The 19,256-nt window shown below is 41.2% G+C and overlaps 2 protein-coding genes across 2 annotated transcripts; both read right to left on the bottom strand.

Moving 5' to 3' along the window:
• Positions 1 to 1,605: 1,605 nt before the first annotated feature.
• or95a1 (odorant receptor, family 95, subfamily A, member 1) lies at positions 1,606 to 2,382 on the bottom strand (the record flags this gene model as incomplete). Its single annotated transcript, XM_084436527.1, has 1 exon — positions 1,606 to 2,382. One exon carries the CDS (start codon positions 2,380 to 2,382, stop codon positions 1,606 to 1,608), a length of 777 nt encoding a protein of 258 aa, XP_084292653.1.
• Positions 2,383 to 13,101: 10,719 nt separating this feature from the next.
• LOC311307651 (odorant receptor 131-2-like) lies at positions 13,102 to 13,992 on the bottom strand (the record flags this gene model as incomplete). The annotated part of the gene is made up of 1 exon (XM_084436489.1): positions 13,102 to 13,992. One exon carries the CDS (start codon positions 13,990 to 13,992, stop codon positions 13,102 to 13,104), a length of 891 nt encoding a protein of 296 aa, XP_084292615.1.
• Between the last annotated feature and the right edge of the window lie 5,264 nt (positions 13,993 to 19,256).

Raw genomic sequence — 19,256 nt, 5'->3', positions numbered from 1 at the left:
TTTTGGTTATAGTCTTCAACAGAGTCGACTCCAAACCCTTTTTTTTTTACTATCCATTAATTGACCTGACAATTAGATAGTTAGTATTCACAGACTGAATCCTTCCTATAATCCTGCTATGCCGTCTGAAAATTGCGCTTGGTCACACTCCCTTGAATGAATCAAATATTCGCTCCAAGCAGAGCGCACGGCTGCCCCTGACAAATGAGATCAGCTTTCACCTATCTGCGGGAGGAGACATGCAAAACACCGGCATCTATCGTAAAGCGACGTAGAAAGAGTAAAATCGGCTCTTAGGAATCCTATAGCCTAGCCTCTATATAGGTTTCACTATGGTAAAACTTTATTTATTGGAGTTTATTGTATGAGAGTGGCCCTTCTGAACTCACTTTTCTAATACTGCCTATTAGTAATTTCCTGTCATATTGCTCTCAAAACACATGTGATTATTTCAACAAAAAGATCATCAATTTATCATCCCGAGCCGTACGGACGTTTGGACTTACAGTGACACCTATGGGTAGGCTACTAGATAGCCTTCTCCACTAGTGTAAATGAAAAGCAAAAATGAACTGTTTGATGTTACATGCTCTACTTCTGAGTGTTCCATTTAATGTTAATCTCAAAGTGATTAGAAGAGAGGAGACGCCGCACACTCTGGCAGGTCCGATGCAATTTATTTCGAGACTACAACAACAGATATATCGACGTTTCGGCGTGAGCCTTCATCAGGATAACCTGATACGTTATCCTGATGAAGGCTCACGCCGCAACGTCGATATATTGGTTGTTGTCTCGAAATAAATTGCTTGCATCGGACCTGCCAGAGTGTGTCTAGTCTATATGTTTACCGCCTGCCTGCACCTCTGACAGTAGGTGTGCGTTTTCCTCTCCTGCAATCATCAAGTGATCAAATTAAATAACTTTGACATTATGCAATTATATATTAGGTTCACTACATTACATTGCAATTTGCTGGCAGTGATTGAACAAAATGTACAGGTATAGCCTATGCATTGCACTAGGGCCGAGTGATACAACAATTAATAACAAATATTTGTATTAAATATTCCAAGACAAAGAGAGTTACAAAGTATGGGAATGCAACTTTCAGAAAGTCAGACTAGGGGGCAGCATGGTACCTGAGTTAATAAAAACAAATATCAAGTTTGTTTAACAGCAAAGCAGTAGCCTATACATAAACTTGCATCTTATTCAGTTAGAATCTCATATTGAGGAAAGTTGCAATGTAGTTTCAAACTTTGCAACTGGTATTGAATGCATATTCTACAGCAACCAACCAAGAGTAAGCCACCAACACTGTATGCAAAGATTTAGCCCAAATTCATTAGCCTTCGTTTTTTTACATAAACAGCATCTAATTTATATTAGGCGACACATCTATCTGTGCCTTCAGGGAATGAGTGTAATAAAGGAATTATTTCTAACAGTAGCTAAGTAGCAGATATTTTCAATAACAAAGTGTTTCTGTGTCAGTTTGACATTTCTGTATCATCGTTTTGCTATTGATGTATTTCACCATTTCTCATCCAGTTGTCTGAACAAACTAAAAGCCGATCCCAAGGAAAGTGAGTCAGGGCCGGTTCACCTGCCCCTGCACTTAGCCACGGCCTTGGTTCTGGGGCTGGCCCTGTGAGAGCAGCACAGGATGGTTCTCCTCATTTGGGCCCTGAGGCTCTCGTCACGCAGGCCGTAGATGAGCGGGCTGAGGAAGCGCGGCACCAGGATGAAGCAGAAGTAGTTGAAGAAGGAGATGTCCGCCTGCGGCCAGCCGGCGTGCAGTTTCATCATGCTCTCCGTGACCGGGTGGGTGAAGGCCATCACACACAGCAGCAGCTGGATGCCGTGCAGCATCACCGTGTTCACGGCCTTGCTCGCGGACGCCCGGTCCTGACGCATCTTTCTGGTCTCCAGAAGGATCCTTATGTAGGTGAACAGGATGATGGCTGTCACCACTGCAAAGAACAGCCCGTTGAGAGCGACCTTGAACAGGATCTGGACTGGAGAGGTGTTGAGGAACTGGGGTTTACACAGCACAGGGGTGGAGAGGACGTCAACGCCAGGCTCGGGCCTGAAGATGGAGAGATCCACGATGGGGAGGACACAGCTGATCAGCCACAGAGCCAGGATGATGAGCCAGATGCGGTCAGAGCGCCAGGCAGCTGGGCGGTGCAGGGGGTAGCAGATGGCCACGTAACGCTCCAGTGACATGGTGGCAAGGATGAAAGGCGTGTTCTGAAAGGTGACGGTAGAGAAGAAGAGTAGAGGGAAACAGTAGACGATGGCGAGGTTCACCTGGGTCATAACGAAGAGGAAGAGCAGGACGGAGGAGAGGAGCTGCAGGGTGTCGTTTATCAACATGTAGGCAAAAAGGATGTAACGGCTGCTGTCCAAGAACTGTCTGTGAGAAGCGAAAATATGTAGCATGATCACAATGCAGTAGAGGAAGACGCACAATAAGGGGATGACCACACATACCTTGATGATCACAGTCAGGCTCCTCTGTGAAATCACATTGTCCAGAGACTCACTCATATTCAACATTTCTCACAGTAACCCAAATAGTCTTCTGATGTAAATCTGAAATGTTGAAAAAAACTCTTAAATATGTATTCCGAATAATACAATAACACAATAATACAAGGGACAGGCCTTTAACAGAAGTGCTAAAATACATTTCATTCAATATCCCTTTGAACGTCTTTGAACTTACCCAAGAAGTCCTCTCCAGATGGTGTTTAGAGGGGAGGGATGTTATGGATTTTTATACATGTTGTACTATAATGCACTATAATGTATTTCCCCTCCCTACAATGTGACAGTGTTTTGATTTCACCAGAGATTTTCATGCATGGTCATAATGCATTAAAATCATAATTAAGGATCAACCTCCTCAGCAGGGACTTCATCTGATGGTGGATAACAAATGTTTTCAGGATAATTATTATTCAACAGCTTAATTAACTTTTACTGTTTATTTCAGGGTTTTAGTAAAGCTTGTAAAATTAAATAATTATTTTGATGAAATGATACTGATTCTGTAGGCTACTGTCATTTAGTTAATTTCAATGATGCAATGATCTGTAAGTTGGCATCCATACTGTACTATGTCAGCAGTTGATAATACAACTTCGTGTTTTTTCAAACAGGTTTTTGACCATAAGAGTGAATGTACTAAGGGCCCTATAATAAAATGCCTACTTCTCTACACATATTTCTAAGCACATGACGAAACATTGAAGGCAAGTTGGCATGGCTTGTTTGTTTACGAGAGACTTGCATGGGTGGTATTGGATGAGGAGGGAGGTGTTCCTGGAAGTCTCTAGAGGACAGTTAGGGAGCTGGCCCCGAGTTCCCCGCTTAGTAATTAACAGACTGGTTGATAATTACCAGAGAGCTCTGGAGTCTAGCCTAATTGTGCAACCTTTTGTTTGGCAAACAGGTTGATTCTGTAGAGAGCAGCACACTAGGGCTTGTCAACTTTTTAAGCAAGCCGTGCGTCAGTAATGAGGACAGTTGGGGGAAGACCAAACAATGTTTGTACCCAACTCAAACCTGACCCTTGTTGACCCCCACATGTGCAATGTCAACAAAACATCCTCTGCTGTTTAATAACAAATTATAGATATGGTACACCTATTGATCATTGAAGAACACAACAAGTATGAATGCAACTTTTTCTAGTTCCATGCATGGGAAGAGGGTGTGACTGCCTCACGCATTGGTCAAAGGCCTATTTTCTGAGATATTTATCATCAGAACACATATTGAAATGCACATATGTATTCATCCTTGTTCGACAAAGACAACCTGCACAGAAATAGTATCAAATATCAACATCAAAGTCCATTCCATTATTTGTTGTTTTTAAAAGACAAGTTCACAATTTTGTACCTTAGACTCTATTTGAGGCCTGTCCTGACACATAGAGATCATCATTTCACTGATCGTTCCAGTATTTTGCTAGCTACAGTTTTTATGCAGGATCTCACTGGACTGTGGAAGTCAATGGGGCATAAATATGTTGGAAAAACTATGATAAATGTGCTTTTCCAAGACGGGAAGCACAGGATGTAATCTTACCAGTCTCAGTATGCTCTCCTGTGAAATGTACTGTATAGCAATCCAAATATGTTTAGGTGTTTGGCATGACTTACACATAGTCCTCTGTGAGAGCAGTGAAAACAAGGGGAATGCTTATGTCCAAGCCATTCCAAACTGAAAATTTGGATTGCAATAGGCTACAGTATATTGGATATTCATTTACAGGAGAAATGTTCTCTTCTGAGCCTAAAGGCAATACTGAGCTTCGGTCTGCATACAATTTTCTTATAGGAAATTGAGGGATCTCTCAAAGCAATGTTGTAATGCATCTTAATCACCTGTTGATATCGCTATAGGATAACTATATTTAGACAGTTGATAAACACACCTACTATGATACTTCATTGTCCCCCACTCGGCGACAGACGAAGGGGGGGGGGGTCTTTAGGTTGTTCGTTGTCACGTCATGAGTGAGTCAGTGAGTGAGTGAGTGAGCGAGTGAGTCTGTCAGTCCTCCCGTAGTACCAGAATCCACCACAAAAGGGGCACCTTTCCAATGCACTTTTCCATTGACAAGTAGATTTAGATTTTTAGATCAAAAACTATGCTTGGTGTCTCAGTATAGTCTCAGACAAGTTTACTCAGGAAACCATGTACTTTCTACATCCGCAGAGAGTAGAGTTTGAGCTGTTTAGTAGTACAGGTTCATGGACTTGTTTGCCCACTAGATGGAGACGTTATTGTACTCTTATTCACTCTCCCATGGTTTGTAGAGAGCTTACTTTGGTCAATCATTGACAGGGGCATGCTGGCCATCTGTAGGTTCCGGAGAATCACAGAACGGCCGCTGGTGACAACGGCTGCTGGCCGCCAGGTGGCCGCCAGGCTAACTGGCCTGGCCCGCGGTAAACGCCCCCCCCCCCCCCCCCATTAAAATTTGCCTGTTAGCGTTAGAGCTCACATAGTAGTACTCATTATAAGTAGTTTTTTCCATTGCCAGTACATTATGTTTTGCACACTGAAACTAGTATGCTATGTATTTCACATCCAGAGAAAAGAATCCTAGCTTGTTTACTCATTGTTTGTTAGGGGTCTCATAGATTAGTACTAATAGTGTATCATATTAATTCAAAAAGAAATTCCATGTTTCCACTCCATCATTGCTACAAAGGAATATGCATCATGGGTGGGGGACATCATGTTTACTGTGCACTTTTGTGCACTCATTTTCATTGACCTTTATTTAAACCAATTTTCAAGAGCGACCATGGCCAAGAATGGCAGCAGTACAAACCGTTTTACTAATGTTATTTATGTTAAATAAGGTTAACTCACTCATGTTCATTTATATGCAGATGATACTGTCCTATACTGTATTGCCGATCTACAGCTGGTCGTGGAAAGATTACAGCTTTCTTTTAATGTTTTACAGGAGGCTCTAATTAGCCTAAAGCTGGTTCTCAATGCTGGTAAAACCAAATTTATGTTGTTTTCCAGCGCAAGGAATGTCAACATTGATAATATTCAATTATCCACTGTAAGTGGCTCCTGTATTGAGAGAGTCACGGAATATAAATATCTTGGCCTATGGCTAGATGAAAAATTATCGTTTAGATACCATGTTGACTATCTTGCCTCAAAGCTACGACAGAAAGTTGGTTTTCTGTATAGAAACAAATCTAGTTTTCCATTATTTAGTAGGAAGAGGATTGTTGAATCTGTTTTTTTTAATCTGTTTTGGATTATGGTGACATTATTTATAGGAATGCTGCAGCTACAACTCAAACCTCTAGACTCAGTCTACCACACAGCCCTGAGGTTCATCACTGGTGAAAAATACAACACTCATCACTGTTTACTTTATGATAAGGTAGGCTGGTCCTCGCTAGCTGAAAGGCGTAACAAACACTGGTATTTGTTTATTTTCAAGGCCCTCATTGGCAAGCAGCCACTCTACATTTCCTCCATGTTAGAATGGTTCACTGGAACTTACATGACTCGATCCAGTGGTTTGTTACTGCTAAAGGCCCCACATGCTTTCTCTGAGCTTGGGAAATCAGCTTTCTCCATTGCTGCCCCTAGTTCTTGGAATGTTCTTCAGCATTCTTTAAAGATGGCGACGCTTCCTTCCCTAGTTGAATTTAAAAGGGTATTGTCTGGCTATTGTGTTTCTAATTGTAACTGTTTTAGCTGATTTTATCTCTGTTGTATGTAATTTCTCTGTATCCCTGTTGTTTGGCAGCAGCCATGATTCTAACATAGGTGAACACAGTAGTGCTAGACATGGCTAAGAAGTAAAGCTGATTCATGGCTGATCTGAGATAACTCTGTAAATAGAAGCCATGAGGGACAGAGCCAAAGAAGTCATGATAAAGGTCTGTATGGAGCTGAGGCCGTAGATGATGAAGATGCAGTACATAGCTCTGCATGGAGGGGAGAGCTCTGCATGATTTTCTTTTGTTTAAAATTTTAGACAGTTGCTGTAGCGCCACCATCAGGACTATTATTGGCCCACAATGCCAGTTGAGGACTTTTGGCATAGGACTGGACCTAAGTGCAAAGTTTGGTGATTTTCACGTATGGGAAGTCAGACTTCCTAGGAAGAAGAAGAAGATTCTGAAGAATATTGGCAAATACAAGAGGGGCTGGCAGCTGAGGCTGCCCGGCCCCTAATGATGTGGGATTATGAAAGTCCATTCTCTTATTTGCTGGTTTTAAACAGCATCTGCTGGGGTTGATGGAGTGATACTCATTTTTTTACATCTGGGTATTTGCTGTCTGTATTGGCTGTTCTCACACATAACCTACTACTACCTACTACTACTACTACTACTACTACTACTACAACTTACTACTTTCGGAAAAAAAAAATGATAGGCCTATTTGCCATCTCAAAAATTCCAACCCACTTATACATTCAACAACTGTACATGCTGATGACATGCATCATGGGTGGGGGACGACAGGTTCACCTTGCAGTTGTTGAAATATGGGAGCTGAACTGGGGGCCTGTCACATAATTGTCCCCCACCCAATGAAATCAGGTGTGTGTGTGTGTGTGTGCTGGGGGGGGGGGGGGGGGTTATCAGATTGACCCCTGTACGTTGAGTGCGTGAGTGCGTTCGTTTATTGTTCGTTTGTCACACATGTACCCACACATGCCCACCACCTGGGGGCGCTCATCACAATTCACTTATCCCATTGCCAAGTACATTTTGCTTTGTACATAACAGACTGCTTGGTGTCTGAGTAAAAGTCTATACTCAGGATCCTGTCTACTTTCTAAATCCACAGAGTTCAGAGCTTGAGGTGTTTAGTAGCTCTTTTGCTAAATGTTAGGATTCTCATAGGTTAGTATCAGAGTTAGGTGCATTGTGGGTACAATTATCATTACTAATAGTTGTTATATTCACAACATACCTGTAGATCACATTACTCATATTTATTGTAGGTAGTTTGGTCATGTTGGATAGATCAGAGATAGGTGATATGTTTTCCTCTCTCCTTGATAAGAGCAAATGCATGAGGCACAGGCAAATTAAATACATGTACAATATTCATAAGTTACATAATGTGTCACAATACATTGAACCTTTCAGTAAAGGTGCGAGCGGTCAGACATTTCATATTGAACAGTAACTCTATACAGACAAATATGCAAACTTAGCTTACAATTATGGTCAGTAGTCTACTGTACGCATAGACATGTTAATTGCAGATGCTTTAAATAAGATACAACCTTAACCAGGCCAGGTCAAGCCTGGCTTATGTGTGTTGGCTGGCTTGTTTCTGTGCGGGACTGGTGGGACAGTAATTTCTGATAAATAAAGATGGGTCTTTTCACCTGGACACATCACTTCCAATGCTTCCAATGCTAATCCAGCACAATAAGAGCGGGATAGCCAGTTAGCTCATGGGCTCACAACAACTAGCAGCAGCTTCCATAACATTAATGGTAGCGGTCAGTGGCTAAAGCAGTTACACTGATGATAACAAAGTCATCCCCACCAGGAACCCCGGTCTCCTGGGTGGGAGTCCAATGCTCTCACCACTACTCTACTTGTGGAGGTTTGGGGTATAGTCCCATAAAGTCATCCCCACCGGGTCTTCAACCCCAGTCTCCAGGGTGGGAGTCCAATGCTCTCACCACTACTCTACTTGTGCAGTGTAGATCGGCGGGTTGATTTTGGTGTCCTTCTTGATTTTGGTGTGCTGGGACTACTGCCTCTTGTGGTGCCAACAGAGAAATGCAGGCCAACATTGTCCGCAGTAACGGAGGGAGGGAGGTAGGGAGTGATAACCGGACAAACGCTATACTAGGTGCGCTGGCTTACAGCCACGCACAAAAAAGCATCAATACATTAAGCTAATTTCTCCATCACCACCTAAAGCTGTGCCAGTCAACAGTCAGTCTAATCACTGAAAATAAACCACATTGGCGTAGAGCGACTGGTGCATCACATCCTATACAAAAATTAATTACTATAGGATCTGATGGGTTTCACAACACCAGAAGGGCGCTGAGCATTGGCATTTATATGTAAAAACATACAGGCTACTGATGTTTTTTTAAACACATCAACAAGGGCCAATAATTTGAGAGCGAGCGAATAAGAGGGCAATATTTAGGCCGAAACAACCAAGCTTTTAGTAAATAACTAAATAAACTACAGAGCCATTATGACAACAATGGCCAAGCACCACGAAGAGAATGATAGGACGATAAAATACACCCCCTTAGGACACAGCACTCAATAGCCTACTCCCCTACTTCACTAATCAGTGTTTAGGCTACTAGCCTACTAGGCGTATTAGCCCACCGCTCCAGGTCTTGATTTGGTCTTGATTTGATTTGGTCTTGACTTCCGTAAGCTAGAATCATTTTATCTGGCCTAATGTCAAGTGAATAACGAGCTAGTAAGACCGGTGTCAACGGACTGTAACGTGGACTGTATTTTCATGAGGACTGTAGGGGGCGACGGAGCACTACCAAAATGCTAAACACGGATGAAAATGAAGCGATATGGCAGAATACAAAACGCATTTAAGTCAAAAACAGGCTGAAAGTCGATTTCAGGCTTCCCCTTATGGTGTCAGAACGATGGCTTGATCAAGTTTTCAAATCAAGTTTTATTTGGATTTGTATGGGTAACCCAGGAGCAATCGCCACTGGTAGGGGTGCCAATAATTTGCAACACTTGGGACAATGTAATTGTTCCTATCAAAACAAAACGTAAACAACTATAATTCCGCACCAAAACGAAGTCCATTAGGCTACGACAACTCGTGCTCAAACACCACAACGCCTTTTATCAAACTGAAATAGCCCTGCCAGTGCTAACCATCTCTGGGCTACTGTATTTAACATAATAACATCGCATTCATAAGCCATCGTTCTGACACCATAAGGGGAAGCTTGTCAACCACATGCGACAACAGGTCCTTATCTCTCACATAGCAGCAAATTCACACACATTGCAATGCCAACATGTTGGCATGTCAACATGATCAATCTGAAATGCATACGGTTGCGTGTCCACCGACAAGCTGTATTTTAGGGCGCTATAGGGACGTTAAAATAACTTACCTGATATAAAATGGGCACCGCAAACGTGGGCATTTCTGATTATGTCCTCAGTCCAGTCCGAAGGCTATGCTTAGCCACAGGCGACTCCATTTCTGAAAAGGCCGGTTTCCTCTTGAAACGAATAAAGTTTGTCATTAGAGTGCAGATTTGTAGCCTACACCCGTAGACACAACAGCCAGACATATTGATGGTATATAAAATACTAGTCTTTGCACTAAAATACGGCTCGCTCTGAACTCGTCTGTCTCCACCTGCTTCTGTTTCAAGAATGCCCGCGCATACATAGCTGGGTCTATAATGAACAAATATGACCCATGCTCTATTTTTAGAAATGCTCGGTTTTGAAGCCTCGGCGCTACCAATAACTTATTTAGACGCGTTCTGTCCGAGTGAAATTATTTTTCCGAGGTAGTCTTCTTCTGTGGTGGTGGCAATGCTTTGAAGCTTCAACCCAGCATTTGTTAAAATAGACCCTTTCTTTTGCTTAGGTAAGGGACTGAGAAGGGCTACATTTCAACCAGACATTCCAGTGAAACCAGATAGTCAAAATAACTTACCTGATATAAAATGGGCACCGCAAACGCAGGCATTTCTGATGATTTCCTCAGTCCAGTCCGTACGCTTAATAATGGCGATTTCATCTGTCTTCCTCTGCTACTGTAGTGAAACCAGGTAGTCAAAATAACTTACCTAATATAAAATGGGCACCGCAAACGCAGGCATTTCTGATGATTTCCTCAGTCCAGTCCGTACGCTTAATAATGGCGATTTCGTCTGCCTTCCTCTGCTACGGTTTCAAGAATGTGCGCATAGGCTACTTGTGCTGACTAGGCTGTAAAAGGGTCTATAATTAACAAATATGACCCATGCTCGTTACATAACTTCTACATCATCCAGTGACAAAATATGTCATGGTACCTTGGTATGTCCACACCAAGGATCAAACTCACAACCTTCACAGGCAGCGCACTATCCACTCAGCCACCGCTGACCTGGGAAATCTGTGGAGTCTTTTGGTTTTTATGTTCTGGGACTACTGCCTCTTGTGGTAGCAGCAATGGAATTACAGGTCAACAACACAACAGCAAGAGAGAAAGAAGCACAGACAAAAAGGATTCCCTCTCCTTGGTGTGTCGGCTTACAGCCAACACACAAAAAACACAGTAGAAGTCTGAAGTGTTAACAATGGACTATAAATGAAATTGCATGAGTTAATAACAACGTTATTGTGTACCACTAGGGCCAGTAGCATCTGTTAATATCTACATTATCACTACAATGAATAGTAGATGATCACACCATCTTATTGTTGTGATCGTGATTGTCGTTTTTCATTGTTGTTTTCATTATGTACTTTTTGTCCTACAGAAATGGCTTGGGGTTATTTTTTATATTAATCACTGATATATTTTAATTCACTACTTACTTTCAAATAAATGCTTACATTATACACTAAACTAATATGATGGACCTACCTAATAGTATATGCTACTGTACAGTAGGTCTATAGATACATTTAAAATAGAAAAGCCCTCTCCACTTACACATTCAACAATGGCACATGCTGACAACCTGCATCTTGGGTGGGACTGGGGGATGACAGGTTCAGTCTTGTTCTCAGGAGCAAGGAAGCAGTGATGTGGTTTTACTCTGCTGGGTATGCCTTGACTCCAAAGGTCAGAACCTATTTTTGGTGTTATCATTCGCATAGGCTAGCATGTGGCAAGGATGTTGAGTAATATTGCACCATATTCATCGGCCAGATCACTGCAGCATGTTATGATTTATGTCACCAGGCCTAACCTTCCCAAGATGGGAGCAAACTAGGATGGCCAATTACAAGTTGTAACTGATAAGACTGACCAATGAGAGATGAAGGCCTGCTGGCCGAACCTTATTGTGACTAGTGGAATGTGACTCCCACGTCTTAAAAGTGGATAAACGGATGTGTGTGTTCAGTTGTTATTGATAATAACCCTGCTGTACAACTCTGCATGAAAAGCAATAAACCTGGATTAACGTTCTCTCGTCTGACATCCTCTTTATTTAAGGACCATAAAATACAGTAAGATAATCTCTCTTATGAATAATTATTCATCAGTAATATGTATAAGTACAAGTTTCCATCAGCAGCTGGGAGAGAAAAGGTCCCAGGAAGTTTGATATGCGGAGCAGAATACAGTCTTGTCCAGAAGCCTGCTTTATGGGGTTACTTTGGGGGGGGGGGGGCAATGAATCCATTCCTTGGGCAAACTGAGGTTTTATACTAGGGTTTTCATTATCATTGTAAACAGAATTGTGTTTTAATTCTCCACCCTTCCCCATGTGAACGTATGTGCACACGGCAGGCACGGAGCTCGGGAGGTAGCTGGGGATCACAAAGTCCCTGGTTCGATGCCAGCTCCAGGCATTATGCCAAGTGTCCTTGAGCAAGACACTGAACCCCAAAATCACTCACGTGCGGCACAGTGGGATAGTATTTAGTACTGTCGCCTCACAGCAAGGTCTCTGGGCCTTTCTGTGCAGAGTTTGCATGTTCTCCTCACGTTCACAAAGGTTTCCTTCCAAAGAACCCAATATGAAAACATGCAGAAAAACAGATGTCCTTCAGTCCGATCCCTGACCAAGACCTGGACTGAGCACTTGGACTTGGTCCCCGGGCGCCATGAATGATGGCTGCCCGCTGCCCCTGGAGGAGGACAGCTTGGATGGGAGAAATGAAGGGAAAAATTTCCACCGGCGACCCCCAAAAATTGCATGTGTGTGTGCTGTGTGCCATGTCGCCACTCACTGTGCGTGCAATGTGTGTGTGTCACTGTGTGGCCGAATAAAAACCATGACCCCCCTCGGGTCCTGTCATTTTAATTTAATACAAATAATTAATGAAGTGTACACCTGTTTCTTGTTTGTTCCCTCCATCTGGTGTATTTCAAAAGTATTTGTTGGTCAAGACAACACTTTATCTGTCTAATCAGCCATCCTTTAAGATGAGGGGTAGACAATACCCAAGATTAAGTGGAAGGACAGAGTATCAGGACACTTGGCTATGAGATACTGTCAAGGAAAATTGTTAAAATATATTCACTGTAACACTGAGTTGATGTCTTTATCTGGAGGAGGGAGAGGAGGGGAGAGTCTGCTTCATAGACATGCTGTACAGTATACCATGATATTCAGAATATGAGTTTACTACTGATTTATTTGTAAATACATACAGATCACAAAAGTACACGAAGCAGAGCTGCTATGTTAAAACATGAGATTAATTCAGAACAGTGAATTGTTTTCTGTGGTATTACAGCCTCTACACTGTGAATCATGTAATGTCACCACACCCACATCAGTGCCCCAGGCAGGCTACAGTGCATGCATCTGGTCAGTATTAGAGATGTGTATTCTATGAATACATACACATTGAATGTATCACTATTTACTATTATACACGTTTCTTAATCAACCAACACTGGAGAAATGTTCTTATTGTGGCCACAAAATGCAAAATATCTCAGTGCACAGTAAAATTTTTCATCCCTTAGGCCATAAATCAATGGACTCAAACACCTTGGGATGAGGATAAAAACAATGTAATTAACATACCTGACATCAATGTACAATTTTAAATCAATCCGTAGCATGGCAGCCTCCACAAAGGGGCACCAGAAATAGACCACAGAGAGTGTGAGCTGTACAGAGTGTAGGATCACAGTCCTGAGGCCCTTGGAGGTGGATTTCTTATTCTCTGCTGATACCTCTTTGGCAACAGCCATAATCTTAACATAGGTAAATAAAATAGTGGCAGTCATGGCTAAGAAGTAGAACTGACTTATCGTTGTTCTAAGGTAACCCTGCCATATATGAACCACAAGCATTTCCACATTACACACCTTATACAGAAAATAAAAGTCATGAGGGACAGAGGCGAAGAAGATAGAAGTCGTGATAAAGGTCTGTATGGAGCTGAGGCCGTAGATGATGAAGATGCAGTACATAGCTCTGCGTGGAGTGGAGAGCTCTGCATGTTGCAGGGGCATGCAGATAGCCACGTAGCGCTCTAGGCTCATGGCTGTCAGAGTCAGGGGAGTGAGAAAGATCAGCACTGATGATACTATACAGAAAATGACACACAGACAAACAGGAATGATAATGCCATAAAAGTTCACAAGGAGAAGGAAATCAGTCAAAATCAGGAACAGACTGTCAACCAGTAGTGTGTGAGCAAAGAAGATGTAGCGTGTGTTTGTACGAAAAAAATCCTTTTTGAAAAAGGTGAAGATGAGCATGCAGTTAATATAAAGAAATATTATAACCAGTACCTGCACTGCTATGATCCTGTCATTCATTTTTCGCAGTGAGGTTGTGCCTCCACCACCTGCCTCAGCTGTGTTGTTCTCTACCATATCACTCGCTGCTGTCACCCAATAAAGAAAGTTAACAGAAGGCAGAAACAGAATCACATGAATAATCACATGAATAATGTACAACGTACAACATTGTTGAACCTGGAAAAAACAAATATACTTGTAGTACAAGAAAAGTTTTTCAGTTCTGAGGTAAGGGGTTGAGATGTGGCACATATCCTAAACCCTAAAGGAGAGACATCCAATTACAGAATTACAGTAGCAAGACATTCCTAATGATGTCCTCTTCTGAGCCCAAAGGCAATTTCCTATTGAGCTCTGCTCTGCGTAAAGATTTTTATAGGAAATTGAGGATCTCTCAAAGCAATGTTGTAATGCATCTTAAGCAGCTGTTGATACATCTAATAGGATGACTATATTTAGACTGTTGTCATACACACCTACAGTACTATGGAGATACAGTGATCTCCAAGGGGTTTCTCTAACTTTATTGACAGGAAACAACCCATAACTATGTGGCACTATGACAGCATGATACAGTAGGCACACAACTTTCTGTAGCTCAGTGCCTTGTGTTGTGTGTAGCCCACTGTGCTTCAAATAAAGCCTACTTGCTTTTAGTCTAGTGAGCAGCAGTAGCATAGTAATGCATAGTTAGTAGACCTCACATTACAGTACCAAGGGGACCTCACATCATTTAACTTGTCCTCTATCTGTTTTTAATGTCAAGCTCTAAAACAGTTGAAATGTGGAAATTAAAAAACATCCCTTCTATAAGATTGAATTTGAATTAATTAGTTCTTCTACTTCTCACCATGAGGCCTAATCCAGTGGATAACCCTAACCCTAACCCTTCATACTAGAGTGGTGAGGTTTGATGTAACTTATCTGAAAAGTTAGCATTTCCACCATTGTGGGGTCAGGATGTAGTCCAAACTCCCTATGGGAAAAATTAATGGTATTTGCGAAAAAAGACGGAAATACAAGTTCTGTGTTTAACAGAGACTCACAGAATAGAGTATGTTTAGTTCTAAAAGTTAAAATACATCTTTGAAGATTAGTTTTGTGAATTGTGAAGCCCTTAGTTGCTTCTGATGTTGATGTTGTTGCGATACGGTAACCATTAGTGAAATCGGACTACATGAGTCAAGTGTCTGTCTGTTACTTGGCTAGTTTTAAAATGCATGTGGAGTTTGCATACTGTAAATCTGTCCAAGGAAAACCTTTTTTTCCGGAAATATCTTAGTTACAACAACATTGAGCTAGCTAGGCACGTTTTGTGTTTATATGTGTGGTATTTATTCAGTTTGGGAAATCCCACGATCTCTAGCGCTAACTCAAGCTATGATGTGCGTAAAACCACAGGAGAATACATGAACTTGTGTGTAGTCCAGCAATGCGTTATGGTGTTGCAGTTTACTGCTGTAAGCTGCAAAGCATTATGGTGTTGACAATAATGCATTGCAGTTTACAGTAGTGTTGGAATAAAAGCATTTTAATTGCTCAGCAATGGTATGGAGGATTGGAAAAGAAAGCTATTCTAAATGTTGAAAATGTTGAACTATCCCTTTAACAGACTGGTTGATAATTACCAGAGAGTTTCTGACTCTAGCCTTGTGCAACCTTATGTTTTCTTTTGTTTGGCAAACAGTTTCCCTCCATGGAGAACAGTCTACTTTCTACAAATATCATGCGTCAATAAAGAATACAGCTGAGGTAGACCAAATTGTTTTTTCTTTCCTAGTCCAAACTGACCTGCCACTAGTTAACCCCTAGAAATATTTCAACATGTTTCAAGTAACAGTCCCAAGTAAGGTCTACTGTTTAATCTGATGATATCAATTATTGATATTCATTGATTATTGAATAACACAATTGGTGAAATACCCATTAATATGTAATCTTAGGAAAAATAGTGTTTTAGACAGTAGAACCATTGTAACAATAGTGGAATCCCCTGAACAAAGGTTCCAAAATTAACCTTTTTCGGATCAGAATGAAACATTTAGGATTCCAACATACAGTACTAACCTGAAAAATTACATCTGGAACTTTACAGATCTCAATAGGGTTACGGAACCTTTTTTCAGAAGATTCTTCTACTGTTGAGATGGTTCTTTACAGTAACACACTTTTATTTTAATGTTTGGTACTAACTATGGCACACATGACTCAGTAACAAATAGGCCCCACTGTAAGGACCTGCGGACTGCAGTTATGTATCGACAACACATTGCATGAGGATCATTAATGCTTCAACAGTAGTGTCAAGACAGTTGAAATGGACGGATGAATGTGTAAATACAAACGTTTTCAACACTGTACTTGAATTAGCAATATCTTATCACAAGGCTTACTTATGCTACAGTATATGAGAGCTTTTATTTGTAGGAATGCTGTTTGCAGACTATAAAAAAAGGAGGCCAGAGCTTCATGCACATTTCCCACACATTCTCTCAAGACTGCTTTGGTGTAACATACAATATGTATAAAGTATAGAATATATACACATATAGAATCTGTATAGATATATAAAAATATATTATAGGGGTCATACCTACAATATACAAGAGTAAAAAGTAGTAAAGTGACATTACTGGGCAGGTTTTGTGTGTCAGATTTTGTGACAATAAAGCAAGTAAATGCTGCAGTCATATCTAACCTGTAGGTCTACATTGAAAGACATAATTTACTTCAGGTCATTGCATCCTGCATCTGCCACCTTGCATCCTGCCTTCTTGATCTGTTTTTCTCCATGCACACCCCTGATAATAATAATTATGCCGATGTTGATCCAGAATTCATGTGAAGCTAATTAAGTCTCTGAAACTAATTAAAAGCTCATTAATTATTAAATTATTGTTCTGTTAATTCTAATGCTTAATGAGGCATCTTTCCTGTTTGTTTTGAAGCAAAAGAACAATCAATGTACATACAGTATGGGGGGCAAGTTTGCTTTTTAATATCATCCCTAATTAGTATTACGGGAGCTTATTTGAGAATAAAAGATGCCTTAATGAGTCCCTAGACACTGTTTGAGCTATCTGGCAGCTTACAATCAGCTAATGCCTGATCAAAAACTATTGTGAACAATCACCGCTTTAATTGCTAAACAGGGGACATGCAGTAGAGAACAGTGGTCATCTGATAATATCACACATTTCTGTCATATGACCTCATCTGGTAATCCCTACAGTAAATATGGATTTCATCATAAGATGATGTTACAAAGATTGATAGTAGGCTATAACAAGACCGAAAAAGCTATTGAACAACATGTTCTATGTCCGAGTGGGAAGAATTGAATTTGTGTAGGCCTATTATCTCTCAACAGCAGTAGTCATGGTCATAATCACAGGGATCTCAGTGCTGAATGTATTCATCCTTTTTGTGCCTTGGCTGTAAGCCGATGCACCATGAAGAGGGAATGCCGCTTTCTTCTTCCGTTGTGTTTTTGACCTGCAGTTCTATATTGCTACCACAAGAGGCAGTGGTCCCAGAACATCAAAAGAAAAAGACTCCCCAGATTTCCCAGGTCAGCGGTGGCCGAGCGGATAGTGCTCTGCCTAGCACTGTGAAGATTGTGAGGTCAATCCTTGGTGTGAGAATGTGAGTTCAATCCTTGGTGTGGACATACTAAGGTACCATGACATATTTTGTCACTGGATGTTATAGAAGTTATGTAAAAAATCTGGTTACCTGGCGGTTCTATGTCAGTTATTGAATTTATGTGGTAGAGCCATCGGCCATAAATAAATGAGTGTGGGTCATATTTGTTAGTTATAGACCCATATTTGTTAATTATAGACCCTTTTACAGCCTATGTCAGCACAAGTATGCGCGCGCATTCTTGAAACAGTAGCAGAGGAAGACAGACGTATTCGCCTGTGGCTACAAGCCATTAAGCGTACGGACTGGACTGAGGAAATCATCAGAAAAGCCGGCGTTTGCGGTGCCCATTTTATATCAGTTAAGTTATTTTGAATACCTGGTTTCACTGGAATGTCTGGTTGAAATGTAGAGTAATATCTGAAGTAAACAGTAACCCATAACCTGGCTGCACGCTAAGTTAAAGCTACGTTCAGGAAATGAAGCCTAATGATAGCTAGCTAACGTTAGCTAGTGTTAGCTAGCTAACTCAAGGCCCGGGGAGTCGGAGATACTGTGCACTTTTCTCTCAAAGTGCTTTAGCTAAGATTAGCTACTACAAGCTAGCTAGTCCTTGTCCCCAACCCTTGCCTCACAACGTACGTAGCTAAACTATTCACACAGCAAGCAAACTTGTCATCTAAAGCTATGCTACATCAGCTGACTGGGACTGTCTCGTGACTTGCTAATGTAGCTAACCATATTGTGCCAGACAGCCAAAACAAGCGTCACATATAGAGGGCTTTCACGGCCGGCCATGTTGGAGGTTTAAGCTTAGGTTTAGCAGGTGTAAGCTCAGGTTTAGGCTAACGACTAGATAGATAGGTAGATAGATAGGTCTATCTACCTGTCTATTGATCTATCTATCTAGCTAGCTATCTACATTCAGTAGCTTCAACCTCCAACATGGCCGACAGATGACGGGCCGTGAAAACCCTCTATATTTGACATTGTTGGCTAGAATAACCAGTGTTGTGAAATACATTTAACAACTGGTCAGTTGATATGTTGCACAGCAATCAAGCAGGACAATATCATGAGGGCTAGGTTAGGTGGCTAGCAAAGTCAGCTTGCCCAGCTGGTATGGTTATAGGCTCATTCCTATGGGATAGCTTGGTAGTTTGTGATTTAGGAATGGGTTGACTAATCACTAGATCAATATTTTCAGTTGTGGATAGGACTACAACACCACCTGTGCTGTGGCACCAGGAATCTGCTCTGACCACTGTTTTTATTCACCACCATATCATGTTATTATGCAGATTAAATGTACTGTATGTCTACTTGACATAAAAAAGTCTTTATATAAATGTTATTTTTGGCTGGGGAAAAAATGTTTGGCGGGTACCATTTTTCATTTGGCTGGTGAGCTAAAAAGTAAATTTTGACCCCTGCATGTATGTAATTATGTCTTAAGTTTAAAGTGAAGGGATTAAGAGAGGATGTTTTTCTCCAGTAGGTATTAAGCAAATCGTAACCCATAACCTACAATTATGATGGGATCTCCAAGTTAGTCTCTTGTAATATGGCTTCTGATCAGTATTTCTGTTCATTAATTGAGCTTTTTTATGTTTAGGTACCATAAAAGCAAGTGAACT

The sequence above is a fragment of the Borostomias antarcticus genome, assembly GCF_949987555.1.
Source record: "Borostomias antarcticus genome assembly, chromosome: 1".
Taxonomy (NCBI): Eukaryota; Metazoa; Chordata; class Actinopteri; order Stomiiformes; family Stomiidae; genus Borostomias; species Borostomias antarcticus.
Note: the sequence above shows the minus strand (reverse complement) of the source record. Positions and strands in the feature narration are given on the sequence as shown.